This window comes from Ornithodoros turicata, chromosome 9 (assembly GCF_037126465.1).
Source record: "Ornithodoros turicata isolate Travis chromosome 9, ASM3712646v1, whole genome shotgun sequence".
In the NCBI taxonomy this organism is placed as follows: domain Eukaryota; kingdom Metazoa; phylum Arthropoda; class Arachnida; order Ixodida; family Argasidae; genus Ornithodoros; species Ornithodoros turicata.
In genome coordinates this window covers 38087242-38105003 of record NC_088209.1, presented here as the reverse complement: position 1 = coordinate 38105003, position 17762 = coordinate 38087242, and the positions used below count along the sequence as shown (strand labels likewise).

General features: G+C 42.0%; 3 protein-coding genes across 6 annotated transcripts; 2 read left to right on the top strand and 1 right to left on the bottom strand.

Annotated features, from left to right (window-relative positions):
* The first annotated feature begins 34 nt into the window (after positions 1–34).
* Positions 35–5085, top strand: LOC135368844 (poly(A) RNA polymerase, mitochondrial-like). 2 transcript variants are annotated; one of them, XM_064602380.1, is made up of 8 exons: positions 35–235; positions 466–653; positions 790–1008; positions 1094–1294; positions 2030–2241; positions 3120–3331; positions 3874–3957; positions 4539–5085. In XM_064602380.1, the coding sequence occupies exons 1-8, from the start codon at positions 139–141 to the stop codon at positions 4955–4957; spliced, it is 1632 nt and encodes a 543-aa protein (XP_064458450.1). In that variant the 5' UTR covers positions 35–138; the 3' UTR covers positions 4958–5085. The 2 variants fall into 2 exon arrangements, with proteins under 2 accessions (XP_064458450.1, XP_064458449.1); XM_064602379.1 differs by having other exon boundaries at positions 4536–5085.
* A 932-nt stretch (positions 5086–6017) lies between these two features.
* Positions 6018–7392, bottom strand: LOC135368848 (translation machinery-associated protein 16-like). Its single transcript, XM_064602384.1, has 7 exons — positions 7261–7392; positions 7046–7146; positions 6956–6993; positions 6801–6885; positions 6587–6732; positions 6482–6524; positions 6018–6148 (listed from the first exon to the last, which is right to left on the bottom strand). The coding sequence occupies exons 1-7, from the start codon at positions 7261–7263 to the stop codon at positions 6052–6054; spliced, it is 513 nt and encodes a 170-aa protein (XP_064458454.1). The 5' UTR covers positions 7264–7392; the 3' UTR covers positions 6018–6051.
* A 187-nt stretch (positions 7393–7579) lies between these two features.
* LOC135368846 (uncharacterized) lies at positions 7580–17444 on the top strand. 3 transcript variants are annotated; one of them, XR_010414881.1, is made up of 11 exons: positions 7580–7803; positions 8907–8952; positions 9061–9081; positions 9189–9211; positions 9319–9352; positions 10700–10842; positions 11422–11477; positions 11568–11657; positions 12542–12677; positions 13048–13222; positions 13850–17444. XR_010414881.1 is itself a non-coding variant. In XM_064602382.1 (10 exons), exons 1-10 carry the CDS (start codon positions 7742–7744, stop codon positions 13148–13150), a joined length of 714 nt encoding a protein of 237 aa, XP_064458452.1. In that variant the 5' UTR covers positions 7580–7741; the 3' UTR covers positions 13151–17444. The 3 variants fall into 3 exon arrangements, 2 of the variants coding, with proteins under 2 accessions (XP_064458452.1, XP_064458453.1); XM_064602382.1 differs by having other exon boundaries at positions 13048–17444; XM_064602383.1 differs by having other exon boundaries at positions 7580–8686; positions 13048–17444.
* The last annotated feature ends 318 nt before the right edge of the window (positions 17445–17762 follow it).

The following is a 17762-nucleotide window of genomic DNA, read 5'->3' as shown; positions in this document are numbered from 1 at the left end:
TCTTTTAGTCGAAGTTTAAAGACGTACTAGCAACTATGTGCGCATCATGGCCGCTCTCATCACCATCAGCATGTACCGTCGTTTTGGTTTCCGTTGCGACGGCATGTGATCATTAAAATTCGTTAATACCTTGCAAACATGCAGTTATTTTTACGTTCCCTCAATTGCAAGTATCTTTTCAGCTCGCACTATGGCGGCACTGACGCTGGACTATGCATCAGGAGGCTGATATGTTGTACGTATAATGCCTATGCCCCTTTTGAAAACACAAGTTTACTTCGTTTGTGGAGAGTAAAAGACAAGTAGAATAGTATGCCGACAAAATATCGTAATATCGTTAATCCATTCATATATGAACTGAAAGAACAGTGGTCATATGCTTCACACCTCCCTGTTCTTATGTACGGAAAACGAAAATATGAGGTACGTTTGCCGAATTCTTGTTTTGTTTTTTTTTACATGCAGCTGCCAAGACCACCAGCAGCAGTTCCTCGCAGTCCTTCGACTCGATTATGTCGGAACGAAGGCGACAAGCTGGGAACACCATTATTGTGGAAGTCGATAACAGACACGATATTCCTGACCTTTGCAACCTTTGCCAGCGCTTTGGGCCACTGCAGAAGGTTTATTACTTCAGGAATAGAAGACAGAAGGTTAAATATGTTCCAATTCATTAATCGTGGCATATTATGCTGTGTGCATACTTTTATGTCATTCATAACCTTTTCGTATTACCCATTTATTTATTTACCTATATATTTATTATTACCCACTTCACCTTTATTACAGTGCCAGGTCCTTGTGGAGTTTGCAGATTTACACGCCTCATCAAACCTATTACGAGAGTGCAAGACTCTTCATGCCGATGGCTTTCCAGTCTGGTCGAGGTTTCTCAAACACGAGCCTAGTAAAAAATTGCCAGCAAACACTTCTCCTGCTGTTGATATCGACACTGTGACTATCCCATCTGACGAAGAAGTGCTGACGAGCCTTTCACAGTCAAGTACGGTGAGGTGTTGCCCAGGAATACTGTATGCTACATTATGTTATCGAATATGCTTTACCGACAACTCTGCTTGCTTCTTTACTGCAGGTATCAGATCAAATGACTAATTTCTATGAAACTGAAAGGCTGAACGACCTCGAACTGCGACTTGGATTCCTAGTATGCAAGCAAATTGAGGAATTTGTATCTGGCATATATCCAAATGGCATGGTTCTGCCCTTCGGATCGCTTGTCAATGGCTTTGGAAGGCATGCCTGTGACATTGACATGGTTTACTGTGTCCCACCAGTAAGCTTACGTTCGTACCAACTGATTACAAGAACTAAATCTTTAAAGGGACCACGAAGTGATCTAGGAGCTATTTTTTTGCAACCCTTCCATCCCCTAGGCTTGGGATTCTGGATAAACCACTGTACGCTGCGCTTTTTTTGTGCGTGGGATGCAATACGGCAAAATTCGCATATACATGTATATGGCAAATGGTGTGTGTTTATGGTAGAGCTCATCCTTGAGAACCACTCTCCATCGAGAACTCAAAATTTTTTAGAATGTCTTCGTGGTCCCTTCGAGATGTGAAATATAGATAGAATGGAAATCAATGCACGTATGGACAGTTGCAAATTTGGATGAAAATGCAGATGCTGGAATACGCTTCCTCAAGAAATGTATCGGTAAAAAATTAATGTCTAAAATGATTTGGAAGCATTCAAATCGCTTTTTTTTTTCTTTTCTTCCACTTTTTATTTTTTAGATAGCTCACCAAAAATAGATGATATCAGCAAATTGAATGTACATCATTTTCTAATCAACGAAGTTAAGTACGGTGAATTCCTTAAAAACGCGGTTTAGGAAACTGGTAACATAAAAATACATTAAAAAAAAAAAAAGCGAAATCTTATCCCATAACTTGGCCAACATGTGTTTTGGCTTCACGCTTATACCTGTAGCGTTCTGCGCTACTAGGCGCGTTTCTCAGACGTAATCAGGCGCACTAAGTGACGCACGTCTCTTGCTCACTTACAGGAGCAAAAGGGTGTACTTTGCTTCCAAGGCAAACAGCAGCTGGTGAACGATCGAACACTGACGCAGAGGGTCCTGGAGACTCTGGGTGATTTGCTACATTACCTTGTGCCCGGCGTATCACAAGTACATCGGATTCTACGAGCACGTGTGCCCATTGTAAAGTTCCAGCACGACATTACAGACTTGGAGTGTGACCTTACTCTCAATAACATGTGAGTACAGTGACAACGCAGTAAAACTTTGTTATATTTATCACCTTGTAAAGGTGAAAGGAGAAAAATGAGACATGGATGGAAGTTTAGAGAGAAATAAAACATCAGAAATTTGTTACAATATTAAGGGAGAATTAATCGAATGACAACGCAGTAAAACCTTGTTATATTTATTCCTTGTAAAGGTGAAAGAGAAAAATAAGACATGGATGGAAGTTTAGAGTGAAATAAAACATTAGAAATTTATTACAATATTAAGGGAGAATTAATCGAATGACAATGCAGTAAAACCTTGTTATATTTATTCCTTGTAAAGGTGAAAGGAGAAAAATGAGACATGGATGGAAGTTTAGAGTGAAATACAACATCAGAAATTTATTACAATATTAAGGGAGAATTAATCGAATGACAACGCAGGTAAAACCTTGTTATATTTATTCCTTGTAAAAGTGAAAGAGGAAAATAAGACATGGATGGAAGTTTAGAGTGAAATACAACATCAGAAATTTATTACAATATTAAGGGAGAATTAATTGAATGACAATGCAGGTAAAACCATTAAAAAAATGGTTAGAAAAAGTAAAAAAATTAAACAACTCTAATGTCAACGTTTTGGCAGAGGCTCTGCCTTCTTCTGGAAAAGTTGCAGTCCTGAGTCGCAGTTCCAAAACGCTTAATCGTCTTAATTAAGTGTCCAAAAGTGCTTAATTGTAACGCAATTGCTTAAAACGGATAACCGTTTTAAGCAATTTTAAATTTCTGCTGGGCAGTTAGGACATTGGTCTCTGTGAGGCTTGAAGTTGACAAGGTTTTACCGTGTGTTCGCTTTTAATTTGTACAGTGCTTGTCTGCTAACAGCTGATGCCCGTAATTCTCAGGTCAGGGGTGGACATGTCACGGATTCTGCACTTCTACAGTCTGCTAAACCCCTGCATTCGTCCATTAATGTACACAGTTCGCAAGTGGGCGACAGCTAGTCGAGTTACGGAAAAGGCACCTGGCAGCTGGGTGACAAACTTCCAGCTCACTCTAATGGTACTTTTCCACCTTCAGCAGAAAGGACTTGTCCCTTCCATCAAATCTTTCAAAGGTTTGTCATCTCTCGACTGTTTATAAAACCTTGGTTACACACTTAGTTTTGCCCATCGCCACTGCCAGTTTTCTTGGTACAGTGAGAAAAACTATTTTGGAAGAAACGCACATCCCAAAGCACCCTCCCGTGTTGCTTGTCACAATAAAAAGAACTCACTACACTAAATTTGTGCCAGCAATCGGGAGCAAATAGCATTCAAGTGCCTTATGAAAGCAAAGACAAAAATGTATGGCTGTAGAAGCAAACTTAACTGTTATGCAAATGAGGGTCTGATCGTGAATAAGAATATACTAGACTTCATTTTCGTTTCTGCGGCTTAGCTCCACCATGTTGCAGTGAGACACATGAAAAGGCAGTACATGTTTCTCTGCCGCTACTGAAGCCATATATAGAGGCATGTACTGAACACACTGCTAAATAATTTAAAGTGAATTCAGCTTGATGAAGATAGGCAGTGCGACTAAGTAGTACTAAAATGCCATGGTTGCCCATTTAACAGAATGCCTGCGTTCTGAACTGTGTGTTTTTCTATCCCTTAGGAAGATCCGTAATTGGAGGGAAAGTTGCAGGTGAAAATGTCAAAGAACATTGTGATGATGTAAGGGACTCATCCAAAAATGCTGGTGAGTGTGTTAATGAACGTGCCGCGAGGCCTTTCCTTTTCTTATTTTCTCTTTTTTTTTTTTTGCATAGTGAAATGGGCAAATTTTCTGGTTGAACTATTTCAAGCATTAAATTGCACCCACATGAAGGGTAGCACGTAACGGATAGGACGTCTTCTCAAGAACCACAGAGTGTGAAGAACTCGGAATTATAGCATATCTCTTTACACTTCTCCGAGATGTGTTGCAAGAAACAGGTCGTAGCTAGGCTCCTGTACTTTTGGTGTTTAGTAACAGTATAGGAATTTGACATACGTTTATCGGTATTTATTACTTTTGGGGGGGGTCTTGCGCACAAAGCACAAATAATATTAAAAATAAAACATTACCTCATTTTGTACTACCCACATATGTAGTTATAAACATAGCTTTTGCATCATATTTTTGATTCAACTACAATTGGTACTCCTTATTTTACTGTGTTGTTTTCGTTTAACAAAACATATCAGACCGTGTTGTTGCCCGTATCAGCATCTATTTGAAGACCCAGTAACTGCACCTTGTATATAGACATTTAATTTGCCACTCATCTCTTTCAGAAGAGCTGCTATTGAGCTTTTTTGAATTCTACTCTTCGTTTGACTTCAAGAGCAAAGGCATCTCCCCGTACACTGGTAACACTGTGGAGAAACCAGACTACTCCCCCATGTACATTCAGAATCCACTTGACAGACAGCTGAATGCTAGTCGCAATGTCGGGGTGTCTGACCTCCGGAAATTGCAGACTTGCATGAGTGATGCGCTATGGACATTGCAGAAGGCAAACTGCAAGACGTCAGCCGGTGGTTCTTCCTGGGGCATTGGTGCAATTTTTAAGCCATCGACGACACGAGACAGACACATGCAAGTCACGCAAAAAAGGTTCCAAGTGCAAGAACTCTTTCAAGACAACCAAGCCAAGTCGAGCGAATCCGGTTACGTGGTTGAAGCGACAGTTTCCGGTGTGAAGAGCAATTTTTAATCAAGCGCTGTCGAACAGAGTTGAGCTCGTCCTGACAAATGGACCGATGCAGTGCAATTGGCTTGCTCACATTGAGGGGATTGCTAAGCGCATTAGTGTACATATAAAGTCGTGTCTATGCTGCGGTATCAACTTTCAAAATGAATTTTCGGTGCTCAATGCACCGTTTAAGCTATGGTTTGCAACTGGCCAGCTTGGGTTATGCGTCACATGTCATTCATATCTCTTGTCACCAAAAGGCATAGCCAGGAATATTTTTGGTGGGGGTTGAGATGTGCAGAGGTTAGATGTAAATGTGAGAAACCTGATCACTAGTAATCACTAGGTGATCATACCCCTGGTAAAAATTAAGTGATCCCGTGGTTGGCGAGTTCCGTTTTTGGGTTTTACCCAAAGTGATGGTATCAGCCTGGGGGTAAAAAAAAATGGGATCTTACTGGGTTTAACCCTGAAACACAAGGCTCAATGCAAAAAAGCCAAAACCTGTAGGGAAGATATGTGCACGAGCATTGTGCTTTTCTGCGTTCTTTTGGAACTAAGTGACAACCTACAATAGTGTACAGCAGGGGTTCTCGAATTTTGTGGGCCCAAGGAACCCCTGCACGTTTGCGGGCACTCTGGAGGAACCCCCACCCCCGCTGTAGACTCTACAGCATGCAGAAACGACAAAAGTCAATGCCAGCTCAACAGCAGCTCGGTGGGAAACGTACCAATTTGCAGTTACCGTTACAGGAGCATGTCACAGACTCTTATGTACGACGACGATAGTTTTCTATGATTTCTTATATGCGGCTATTCTGAAACCTTAATTCTGCAGAATTCATGGTAATCTATAGTGAGTGTTGATTGCACAATTTTCCATGCAGCCGCTGAAAAAGTTGTGCCTCACTGTTTGCAGACACAAAACCATACTCAAGAAGGATTGTTGTACAAGTTTTCACAGCCAACTACTGTAACACAATTATAGTATGAACACAGTACGAAAATACAGGTGGGCAAAGCTAGTCCCCATATAACAATAGCGTACATCACCGACAAGAACCACTCATGAAACCTGACGTGTGAAAGGCGGATTTTATTTATGAAGCTAGTTTTCAATTTTTTCTCGATGCTATTGTTTCCAACATAGCTTTGCTGTACATCTTCATGGTGATTTTTGGAAAGTATGATACTGAGCTGCCATCCCATTCCCTGAAAGAAAATGAAAAATTATATATATACTAAGTGTTAAATCTACGCACACCAGACTTTTTCTGGACAGTGTTGTGAAGGGAACAGTGTTCTTTTCGTTTTTTTTTTTTCCAGTTTGTAGAACATCAACACTACATGACAAAACGTGTGGTTGTAATAGCAGAGGTTTTAGTGTTCCAAGTTCTGTTGTCGAAAGTAAAGTTGATACTGGTTACACATTTTTACGCTGCACTGCTACAAACTTTTGAGTACAGTTTTGTGGCAAAAATATGGGAAACTGCTATTCTAATTATCATGCCAAACACAAAATGTCACCTGTGCCCAACTACGTACCTGAATATCCTGTACGCTTCAGCATTCAACAAATCGGGAACCTCTGCAAGTTAAAACAAGAGAAGTAAAAAAAAAAATCACTATTAAAAAATTTGAGCCACGCACCTAGGCCACATGTCATGTAGTCTGTAGTTTCCTTCTCCGATGTCATCTTGATGGCATCCATGCGCCCCTTGTACTGAAGCGTAGTGCCCCTGATATCCTCAATGGTACGCACATGCTCTAGCTCGTCATCAAATCTGTGGAAGTACCTGCGATTATGGAATACAACGTAGTCAAATCAACAGAATCAGAAGTATACCTTGACAGTGCTGCTTACTTTTCAATTAGATTATGGAACTCCTCTGGTGATGGTCTTGTTTCCACTTCTGCAATGTTGTTGTGGAACCAGGCTAGCTTGTCAACTAGGAATAAAAAAAATCTTGAGGGCTGACATGCTAAAGACTGAAATCTCACAATGCAATTGCCACTTACGCTTCGTCCTCAACTTGCTTGTAAGTTGCTTCTTTCGCCTGAAACACTCAAGTGTAAGAATTCGTTTCACGATTATTCCGAAAATCTTACTCTTTAACCTTGTTCTTGTGTATCTGTTTCCTTCCCAGCTGCTGTGCCTTTCTACTGTTCGGATGAATGGCTTTCTGTTGCTTCTGTTTCGAAACTTTTCCCTTGAAGAAAGAATGTAAATACTAGCGCACGTGTTGCGTTTGCCGTACACAGGCATTTGGTTTACTTCGAAATGACTATTTTTAAACAGCTGTAAATAATAAACTAAGAATTACCATTGTCAGAGCAGGAAAGCTGAAAAATGTGTCTTGCAGTGGAAGCTTATTTCATTAGTACACCTTTCACCTGCTTCCGCTTTCACTTTTTCAACCATTTACAAATTTACTGGACCACGATTGCACTGCTGCTGCTGCTGAACAGCGCGAAGAGTACACGAATCCCGACAACTTTCTAACATAATATTTTGGGCATAAATTAAAACAGTTGGGTTATTTTCAGGCTACTATTGCATCACTGTTTGCAGTTTCTTTCGTTTATTCCCATATTTGTTGAAATATACTTTACCGCTGTTTCCGGTTCCGGAAGTTGGTGAGCTTGGTTTTGATTTTGGCCTCTCGGAATCTCCGAATATTTCTGCTGTTGTATCACTAAAGTTTTGTTCCGTTTTCTAGGGGATATTAATGGGGCTCCTCACATGCTTCAAAGCACAGGTGGAATGATACTTTGTTGCGTATTCCTTCGAAACTAATTGCCTGTATGCTTCCTGGAATGGGCACTTGCTTCAGTATTTGCTGTTGGGAGTCCAGCAAGCGCGGAAGGTGAGTGAAAGATACTTTGGGGATTCACGTAAGAACTGCATTGTTCACAATGAATAAAGGCGTGAACATCACGGTGCTTTCTTTATGGCGAGTCCCTATTACGCCGGTGTAAGTTCTTGCGCAGGGAACACTTTATGAACCGGCGCGCGTGACCAGCATGCGTTAAGTGTTACATATTAGAGTTAGTTCTGTTTTGGTACGTTTGGCTTACTCTTTACGTCAATTTTTAGGCAGAGCTATATTCAATGTTACACAGTGTGAGAAATTAGAATATATTTTACGCAGCATACCGAATGCGTCGGTGTCAAATGATAACGTCATCTAGCCGACACAAGCTATAGCCTGCCTACTCCTGTTATGTTCGAGGAATGTTGGCTGTATTTTTCCTGCATCGCAACTCGCAACGCGCATGCGCGTGTTGCGAGTTCTCCAAAACTTTGCCTACCAAAATAGATAGATTCCCCCTGCTTGAATGTCAAAAGATTTACAATAAGGTAGTGCTGAGATTGGACATATCACCTCTAATGCTGCTACATAATGTGGGAAAGACTTGCTGTTATGTTAAGAGGCTCCAAACATATTTTAACGACTACAACATACCTGGACAGGGAATAGAAAAGAAAAAACATGAGCCACGAAACACATAGATAAGTGCAAAGCGTGGTTGTTAAGAAGTTGCACTTGCTAGAAAGGCTATAAAATGTGCAGACGACTCCCGCTGATAAAGCAGCCTTGTTTCAAGAAAACATCAAATGAGGATAGACCCTAAACCCTATTTGAAACTGCCATTGACCCACTGCTCTGACCTGGTATCCCGATAGATGTCAACATAGATGTGAAGAACCTCTTGTCTGTCTGTCATGCGACACAAGGCACCAATGAGGTAAATATAAGACTACCACGGGAGATCCGCTGAAGTAACAAAAAAAAAAAAAAAGAGAGGGAGTCTTTTTGGAAAATCTTTGCATGCTGATGACATATATCTTCCCATTACATTTTTTCCTGGTTATCACAGACCCTCTAAACACCATACCATCATCACAATCATCAAGCTGGAAGACAAAAGTATGTGTATTGCTCCTAACTGCTTTTATATCTTTCAGGCAAGCTAAGCAGACCAACTACTTTGATGCATCTAGTCTAATTGAGGTAACGAACCGTCATTCCCCCCTCAAGAAAAATCCTGCCTTTGTTGAGACTATATCACAAATTTTTGTTGAGACTATATCACAGTGACTGTCGTTTCTTCCCTTTCAGTTTGAGACGCTAATAGATGAGGTAAGTTAATCTTTACGAAAAAGTCTCTGAGCAGTTTATAACAAGCTTTGTGTAATAAAGTGAAATGAGGCTAAAATATACTTATACATTCATAATTTGCTTCTTAGCCACCTACCAACGTACCCAGGAGGTACGTTGAAATGTCTGTTCTTTATTGAGTAGACTTACAATATAACCGCTTCAATTGCTTACGACTTCCTTGCAACCCTGTGTAGCTTCTGCCTCCATCTTTTTCAGTATCTCTTCCTGGTTGAACTTCAAGAAGGGAAAGGTACTGCCTGTCGTGACTCCTGTCACAAGCACAATTATCGCTATTGCACTGCTTGTGCTTCCCCTGTAAACTGTGTTACATACATAGCCATAGCATGTGACAGCCCCATTTAAGTGGGGACCCAAATTTGCAGCATAAGTTTTATACAGTTGAACCTCGTTACAGCGAACACTGTTCGTACGAACTATCGGGTTTGGTTGGCCTCGTTTTATTTCTACAGGGAATATGTTTCTATAATGAAGTAGTTGCCGCCACCAGCTACAGAATTATCAGTGAATACGAAGCGATCCAGCATGGCACTCGGACCCGCTAATCTGCAATAAACACAAAAAAACAAACAGAAAAAGAACACACTTTATTTTGCTCCACGTGCCCAGCGGATTAGTCTGATCTCTAGGGAGTTAGAGACGGCGAACAACCTCACGCTATAACTCCATAGTGTGCACGTGCCTGCCATTCCACGCTGAATAAAGATGAGCGCATGTTGTCAGATACCGCGTGCAACGCAAGGACTCCCTCATGTCGATCACACAGACGCTTGACAGCTCGGGATGCGCCTGGAGAGGAAGAGATGACGTGACGTGTGTTTTGTTCTTCGGTAGATTTGGGGTTGATGTCTGCCATCTGTTCTCTTTTTTTCACTTTTAACAAATGCTAATGTTCTGCATCTGCTGTTTGGTTTTATTTTGAAGTGTTAGATGTTTGGTATTTTGTAAGGTCTTGTTATGTTTTCTTCCGTTGCTAATACTTGCTTTCTTACATTATGTTCACCTCTGGTTGCTTTTGTTTTCAAGGCTGACCCATTGGTGCTTATAGCCACTCAACTCCACAGGCTGCTTTGCGGATGGCGTGGACGCGTCACTTGCGACCGCTGCATGCGTAAATACCTCATAATGCCAGTTATGTTGGAAAGGTACTTTTGAATGCAGTGCCCTTTGAGTTGTAGGAATGAACAGGCTTGGTGTTTTCGTGTTGCATGTTATGCTCAGTGCTGGCTTGCACTTGTAGATACATATGACTAAATATTGATATATGTAAGCTGAGCAGAGCCCCTATGTTACCTAGCACTGAGGCGAGCAAATTAATTCATTTATACATTAAGTTGTTCACAGTATGCTAAAATTGTGCAACCACCACAGCAAGGATGCAAAAAAGAGATAACAACTTGGCAACACATTAAAAACGTTTTCAACAAAAATGAGTAGCATTTCAGGGAGTGTTTCGTCAAGTATTTTTTTCCATTATTTTTAATCTTGTATTCGTCTGTCTCTGCTCAGCTTACTGAATGTGTCAGCTGAACAGCTTCCTAGCCATTTTTTTTACTGAATGTGTGTGTCTGTGCCAAAGCTGGCATTTCAGGAAGAGGCGTTGGAGTTGGAAGGTAACAAAGGGGACGTGACCACATCCCCTTACGACCTGAAAGATGATGCTGAGCAAAGCCTTATTCCGGATTCCACCTGGATGAAAGAAAGTGCTTATGACTGGGCCCTGTAAGTCACCTGCGAGGGTGAAAAGGATGCATGCACGCAATGTACAACTTTGCGCCTTTAATAGAACACTCTGGAAGTCAGCTCGCTATTCTGAAATTCGCACATGGAAACAGACATTCAGACATTGATCTGTGAAGCATTTGAAATACTTACCACTAACTTACGTAGAACCAACTGTGAAGACAGTCTTTGAAGACTTCAGACATTTTCGAGTGCCCTTAAAATTCGTAAAGTTCACAAAAATTAAAGGCTCATGAACGATAACTGTTTTACAGTTTTCTTTTTCTTTGCATCATATTCTTACCCATTATGTCAGCAGCGTAGCAAGAAAAAAAAATTGAGAGGTGTTCTATGGGGGAGAAGGCTTTCACCCTCATTTCAATCTCCCAAATTCACTAAGAAAGGTGCGATTACCTCCCATCTGACTGTGTCACTACTGACTACCCCAAAGGTACCTCCCCCCCCCCACATCTGACTACGCCACTGTGTTATGTGATACAGCCAGTAGATCGTTGCATTTTGTTTGTTTGACGCATGTTTTTGTGTGCTTTCATGCGCACCCCATTTTCACGCTTTTAGGTCCAGCAACAATGGCCTTACGCACCTAGTCAGGGCGGAACCAGGAGGACTTCACTGTGAGTGACAGCTACTTGCTCTCTCCCTTCACCCCTTTCTTTCTTCTTTTTATTTTTTCTAAATTGTACTGCCGATCTTTGCATTTTTAGGTACACCTATGTTAGTGAGACTATCAAAGAGGGAAAGGCTCTGCAGCAGTCCACATTCCTCGTTGGAACTGGAATGGGAAAATGAAGTTGGTAAGGGAATGCTTGGATTGGGTGTGTCAGCCCAAGAAAGTGTCACGAGTGTGACAAATGTCAGAATATTTGTCTGTGGTGTCCGACGTCAGTTGCTCCACTAGGGGGGGCTCAGTCCGCAGAGGATGTCGCGACGGAAGTCAGTGACGCACCACACCGGTACCGTCTGTTCCGCTCGTTCTCTGTGGTGCAATGCAGTCAAGAGCAGCATGAGGAACGTTCGATTTTTTTTCTGCGTGTGGTACGAGGCTGTATTTATTGTGTATCGCCTGGTATGGAAAACAGCATCCGTTATTGAGGGAGGGTGACGCGTAGAGTCCCTACACTGGTTGACACCGCTGTGTGACGTTCGTCATTGACGTAAATTCCCACATCTGTCGCGGCTGTGCCAGTTTTTATGACGCGGAAGAAATGCAGAACTTTGTCATGGAGGAATCCTGTAAACATGCCAGACATCTCTGTCTTGCTTTTCCGCACTAGCAAAGTTGCAATGAAAATCGCTCGTCGCCTTAGCTATGCCTACATGCACGCAAGACACTTTATGTGCAGTAATTTTTCCAAGCAAGATTAGGCAACCAACTTATGCTAGATACGTTAGTATATAGTTAGGGTCTGGTGTTTTTGGGTTGAACCCAGTTAGACCCGTTTTTACCCCCGATTTTCATCACGATCACTTGGGGTAAAACCCAGAAAACCTGGAAAACTAACTTGGCAAAGTTCCGATTCAGTCTCCGATACGGGCACTGGTGAATGCGAAGCATTTCATGTTCAGTGCGGTCATTCTGGATCTTGCATTCACCTAATATACAAGAAGCTTTTTATTTTTTCCACCTGAAAATCTGTTCAACCCGATATCGTACACTTTTGCCCTGTTGTTTACCTAGGTCTAACACCACCGCAGCAGTGTGATTCAGTCACAGAGGATGACTTTGTCTATGTCCCTGGAGCAGATACTTCTAGCAATCACTCTACACCACTTTCGAATGAGAATGACTTGGAATGGGATGGAGATCTTGCCAGGTAATACTAGCACTGACTACGTCCTTTCTGAATGGTGTCCGTTTGTTTGTTTTCGTGTGCTCGTTTAGGGTGCGACGTTACTTTGATGCTCTATTTGCCACATTGTCGATCAATCTTATAATTGAGATAAGGTTGCCTTGATTCCACATGAGTCTTTTCTTTTTTTTTTTTAACAATTCTGAGTTAGTGTGTCATCCAACAGAGTCAGTCAGAGCTATGTTCCGGTTTATACCACAACTTCCTTTTGAGATACTGCCTTGTTTCATTGCATTTGTGTCGCTGCTCACATCACATCTGCGTAACAGTTGCTTGCCGCCACACATGGCTATGAGAAATCTGGGTCGATTTTGGAATGATTTCTGATTTCCAGTGTCCAGATAAGTGGCTTTGACCCTGATACGGAGCAGCTGATTTCCGAGATTGAACACATGACGTCCGAGGCCCTGAAAGAACCAGCAGCTGCGGTCAGATGACCTACCGCCGTAGCATAAAGCTACAGGGTTACAGCCCACGTCTACACACTGTCAGTTTCTTCTCTGTGGAAGGTAAATAGTTCTTAAAAAATCGATCATGGGTATATCATGGTGTGCTAGGTCATATCTGTGGCCTATAAATGCGAAGCTCAAGAAGAACTCCATATCTTGAGATAACACAGAGGCCTTCCTGTGGGGACCAGTGTAGATGCATACTTGGAAAAGTAAACGGAAGGATATGAACCTCCCGAGGTGTTTTACGCTGCTTAAAATTACACCAATAAGAGAATCTGTTGTGGCATGTGTCGCAAGCGTATTTTTCTGTTCAGACACAATACGTACTCAGCTTGTCTCGTGCATCTAAGCTGCGCAGTTTTCCCTTCTGCAACATTACATTTGTTTCTCTGGCTGTCGTACGAGCTTCCTCTATTGGTGAAGCAGTGCATGAGGATGTCACCCGATTTTCATCCGATCTTCACCCAATCTTCACCCAATGCAACAGGTTCCGTGCTTCTCGGGTAAGGCCCACTCCGGTAGTTGAATTGAATGGGTTGCTCAGCGATCAACTTGAGCGTTAAAAATTTGTGCCAAAGTTAAAAAATGGCAGTTGGTGAGAAATGTGATTGAGTGCTTCATGTACCTTGCTAGTCAGCCGCTTTAAAAGAAAAATTAATGTCACAAAATGTGACACATTCACAGGGCGGGTTTTGGACGCTGGGTGAACTTGTGGATCGTACATGAATGTGAGGCACGGAGAAGGGCAGAGAACATCCGGAGTGTTACTGTTCGCCAGCAGTGGCACAAGCATATCATGATGTTCGGAAACAACTGTAATATTTGTACATCTGTGATCTGCACTTTTCTGTTGGTTTCTGAGCAGCTGCAGTGAATATAGCGTATTTATATGCGAAATTAGCGTATTAATATGCAGGGAACAAAAAAAAAACACCAGCATTTCGGTGCTCATGTTTTAGGTGCATTCATTACGCGAGTAAATACGGTAGGTATCGCGGGTATTTTATTGAACCACGTTTTCCACGTTGCTCCGTGATACTTTGTCTGCATTCCAATTGTGTTCACGCGCTTAATATGCCGTATGCTACGGGAAGTGGAACGATAAGGACAGCATGTTGTGCTAGATGTGCAGTGATTACGCTGAGCAGTGTGCGGGAGGTTGATATCCCTTTCCTGATCTTTAAGTAAGGTTTACAGCATTCTCAAGGTGCATGTACCTGTGAATATGTGGTATCTAGAAATGGTCTCCAGCATAATCCAGCACAAAGATTCTATTGCACTCGTCATAGTTTGACATGGTGTACAAGCAAAAGGACTGGACTTAACTGAAGAGCAGTTCAGTAAATGTACGCTTTTGCTCACATCTGCTTCTATGATCTCCCGTTGCGCATTATGCGGAATGGAGTGATATCGCCATCTGCATTGCAACAGGAGTGCACAGGTTGGCCGAGAATGGCGTGAATTAGTTTTACTTGCAATACAAGAACAGACAATGTGAGAAGCATGGACAATGACGAGGGAGAATATGCCGCGTGAGTGCAGTCGCCGACCGATAATTCGGACTCAAAAAAATTCGGGCTTCCCAATTTTTTTTTACGAAACTGTCGGCACCGTCAAACGCCCTGCAGGCCCGGTGTGTATTTCCGCGTCCAATAATTTTCCGCTTGATTATTCGTACTTGCCTCGCTTCAAATCGGCACGGTTTTGGGGATTTACCGTCTCCTGACCAGCAGAAATATGGCAGAAGGATTTATACCCGCGCCCCATGTTTTAAATTGAATTGAATTGAAATGAAATGAAGAACATATATAAGCGCCAAGCACGTGCAGACCCATAGCAGTCGCGTCACAAAGGCCAATCACGACATGCATTTGACATGAGGCATTCAGGAAGCCAGAGATTATTTTACTAACGACCAATATCGAATGCTCCACTTTAAGTCATGTTGGAAGAACTTATCTTTCAATACGCGTGTCTTCGACTACGAATATCTTTGAGTGTCGGGAATACTGAAATGCCAACTTCAACTGAGGGCCTCAATGACGTTACTACGATAGATGTACCTGGTACACGCAAAGAAATAACTTCATCGACGAGCGAGACGCTGTTTGACACTTCATCAGCGTTGCGTCGTCGTTGTCTTTGGCACTGACAACATATAAAAAAGGGGGGGGGGGGGGGCAATCCCTGCTGCAGTGACCACACTGGTGATGCACTTGCCATAATTTGCTACGATACGTTGTTGCGCATTTGTGCAGCGGAACAGAGACGTATACATTGGTTTTTTAAGTCACTTTGAATGTTCTGAGTGAAGGCTTTTAAAATCAAGCGCTAATCAGCTCACTAAAAATTCAGACTGCCCTATAATTCGGACTAATTTCGTGACTCCTAGAGGTCCGAAAAAAGCGGTCAGCGACTGTATTTCTCTGCGAATTCTCTCTCTGAAGTCTACAAGGAACGGCGTTGGTGCAAAGCTGAAGGCTAGATATGCCAAGATAGAACTGATGACGAGTGTTTCGTATGAAATCAACCACCGATTTTTGTATCAACAGATGTTAGGCGTACAACATTTGTACAATATCAGTATGCGTGGTTCTTGTACAGTGTGTAAGCTGGACCTAGATATGTAGCGGGCTAGAGTGTCTTATATCCAATACACAGTTCACAGAGATGATGTACGTGATGCACCGATGGAAGTTTGTAAACTGTATGTGGTTGTGCCTTGTCCTGTGTTCGATGACGTGACCTGCAACAAGACGGGGATTAGTACATAGAATGCTGTGTCTCAGGTTGGGAGCTAGTCTGCTTTTGGAAAGTTGCTATGGATCTATACGAGCTACCATTATGATGTGGAAGAGAGGGCTACTGGTGGGACCAAGCAGTAAGAACCGCAGCAGAATGTGGTTATAACGGATAAATAGCAGAATTACTGTGTCTGAAATGATGAAGAAAATGTGCTGCAGAGGTGGTGTATGCTATAAGATGAGGGTTAGCATGCAAAGAGTTTTCCTTTTTTTCTTTTTTTGTTGTATAATGCAATGTAGAATTCATTCTCTGTTCTGAAGATTAAATTAAAACAATAATTGTGGGGACTTAATTTGTCGAGGGAAGTTAATGTTTTCCACGTACCAGACCTGGCAAGTGGCCGAAACGACCCTCATTTCGAGCGGGTTCTGCGGTGTGAGGTTTCTTGAGACAAAAAGGAAACTAACCTCGGGTTAGGGTTCCAAAATTGGTGTGCTAAAGGTGTTGCACAACATTAAGCATAGACTTGGTCTCCATGGTCACTTGTAATATGTGTACATAAGATCGTGACTGGATGAGTGTAATTGATGACCATGGTTGCAGACAAATTATGTGTTCAAACTATAGAATTTGCTAATCTGGCTCTTTTGCGAATATGTGTTGTGCGAAATCGTAAAGAAAGTATCGCTCACAGTTCCATAGTAAGCCTCGAACCACACATTGTCAAGGGATGTCACAGCTTGCATACTTCATGTTAATTACATTGACTTTCATCGCCTTTAAATCTAGTACTCTAAAGCTGAGGGAGCTAAAAACAATGAAAAATTTGAGAATGCTGACAGGTTCTTACAAGTATCCCTGGCCTTGGATTTATGCCTAATAAAGTCTGTCTTGCACACAAGGTGCAGTGTGATATTCCCAATATAAGGCCGTCTGAAGTACTTGCAGTTAGTGGTGGGCACCGTGATGGTGGGTGATACTATTTTACCACCTCTTTTGACTGACTCGGCAATTCCTGTTGGGGGGCCGCCATGAAGCTAATCATTATCTCAGCTTTTTGCAAGCTGTCTGTGTATCGACCTAATCGCTGACTGTGATTTATTGTGTGGTGGCAGTCAGCCCAAACCAGCGTGCATGCTACAAGCACTCAAATGGCTCAATATGTGTGCTCCGGGCTTCCATATTTCATTAAAAGGCCAGGGACAGACCTGTGACTGTAATGCAACGTCCGAGTATAAGCAGAGAAGTTAAACGTTTCAAGTAATAGCCCATTGGCGCTTGGAGTCATTGTATCAGACCATCTGATAACATGTATTTTGCATGTGAGTACTTCCTTGAGCACCATTTGCACATGCTGTGATGTACTACTTGTTCTGTGTCATGACTCCTTGCTTGAGTGTTGTTTTTCCTCTTTATTTTTTTTTAACGTGTTAATTTTTACTTTGGGAGTGTCAGCATTATGTGGAACAGTGCGTACAGTTTGTATGATATTTATACAGGTAGCTGTTGGTTTGCAATAAAACGAGTAAAAATATGTAAACATCATGTTTACTTCGCCAATGAAAAACAGGCCATATTTACCTGATATACTTACTGTTTTTTTTCGTTCAACTGTTTTTGGTTACCTGCCATACTTAACGGTTTTTGTTCAGGGAGGAGCCACGTCAGTGCAGACACTGTGGTGAAACAGCTGTCTGTCGTGCAGATAATTGTCACCTGCCCATTACACTAAATAACCATCCTTTCATTGAATTCTGTAAGTCTTTTTATGCGTCTATATGTATCAGTCTTTTTAAGGCACTAACCATCTTAATGACCTGCAATTTTGCCACGTGTTCTTGCACATTCATAT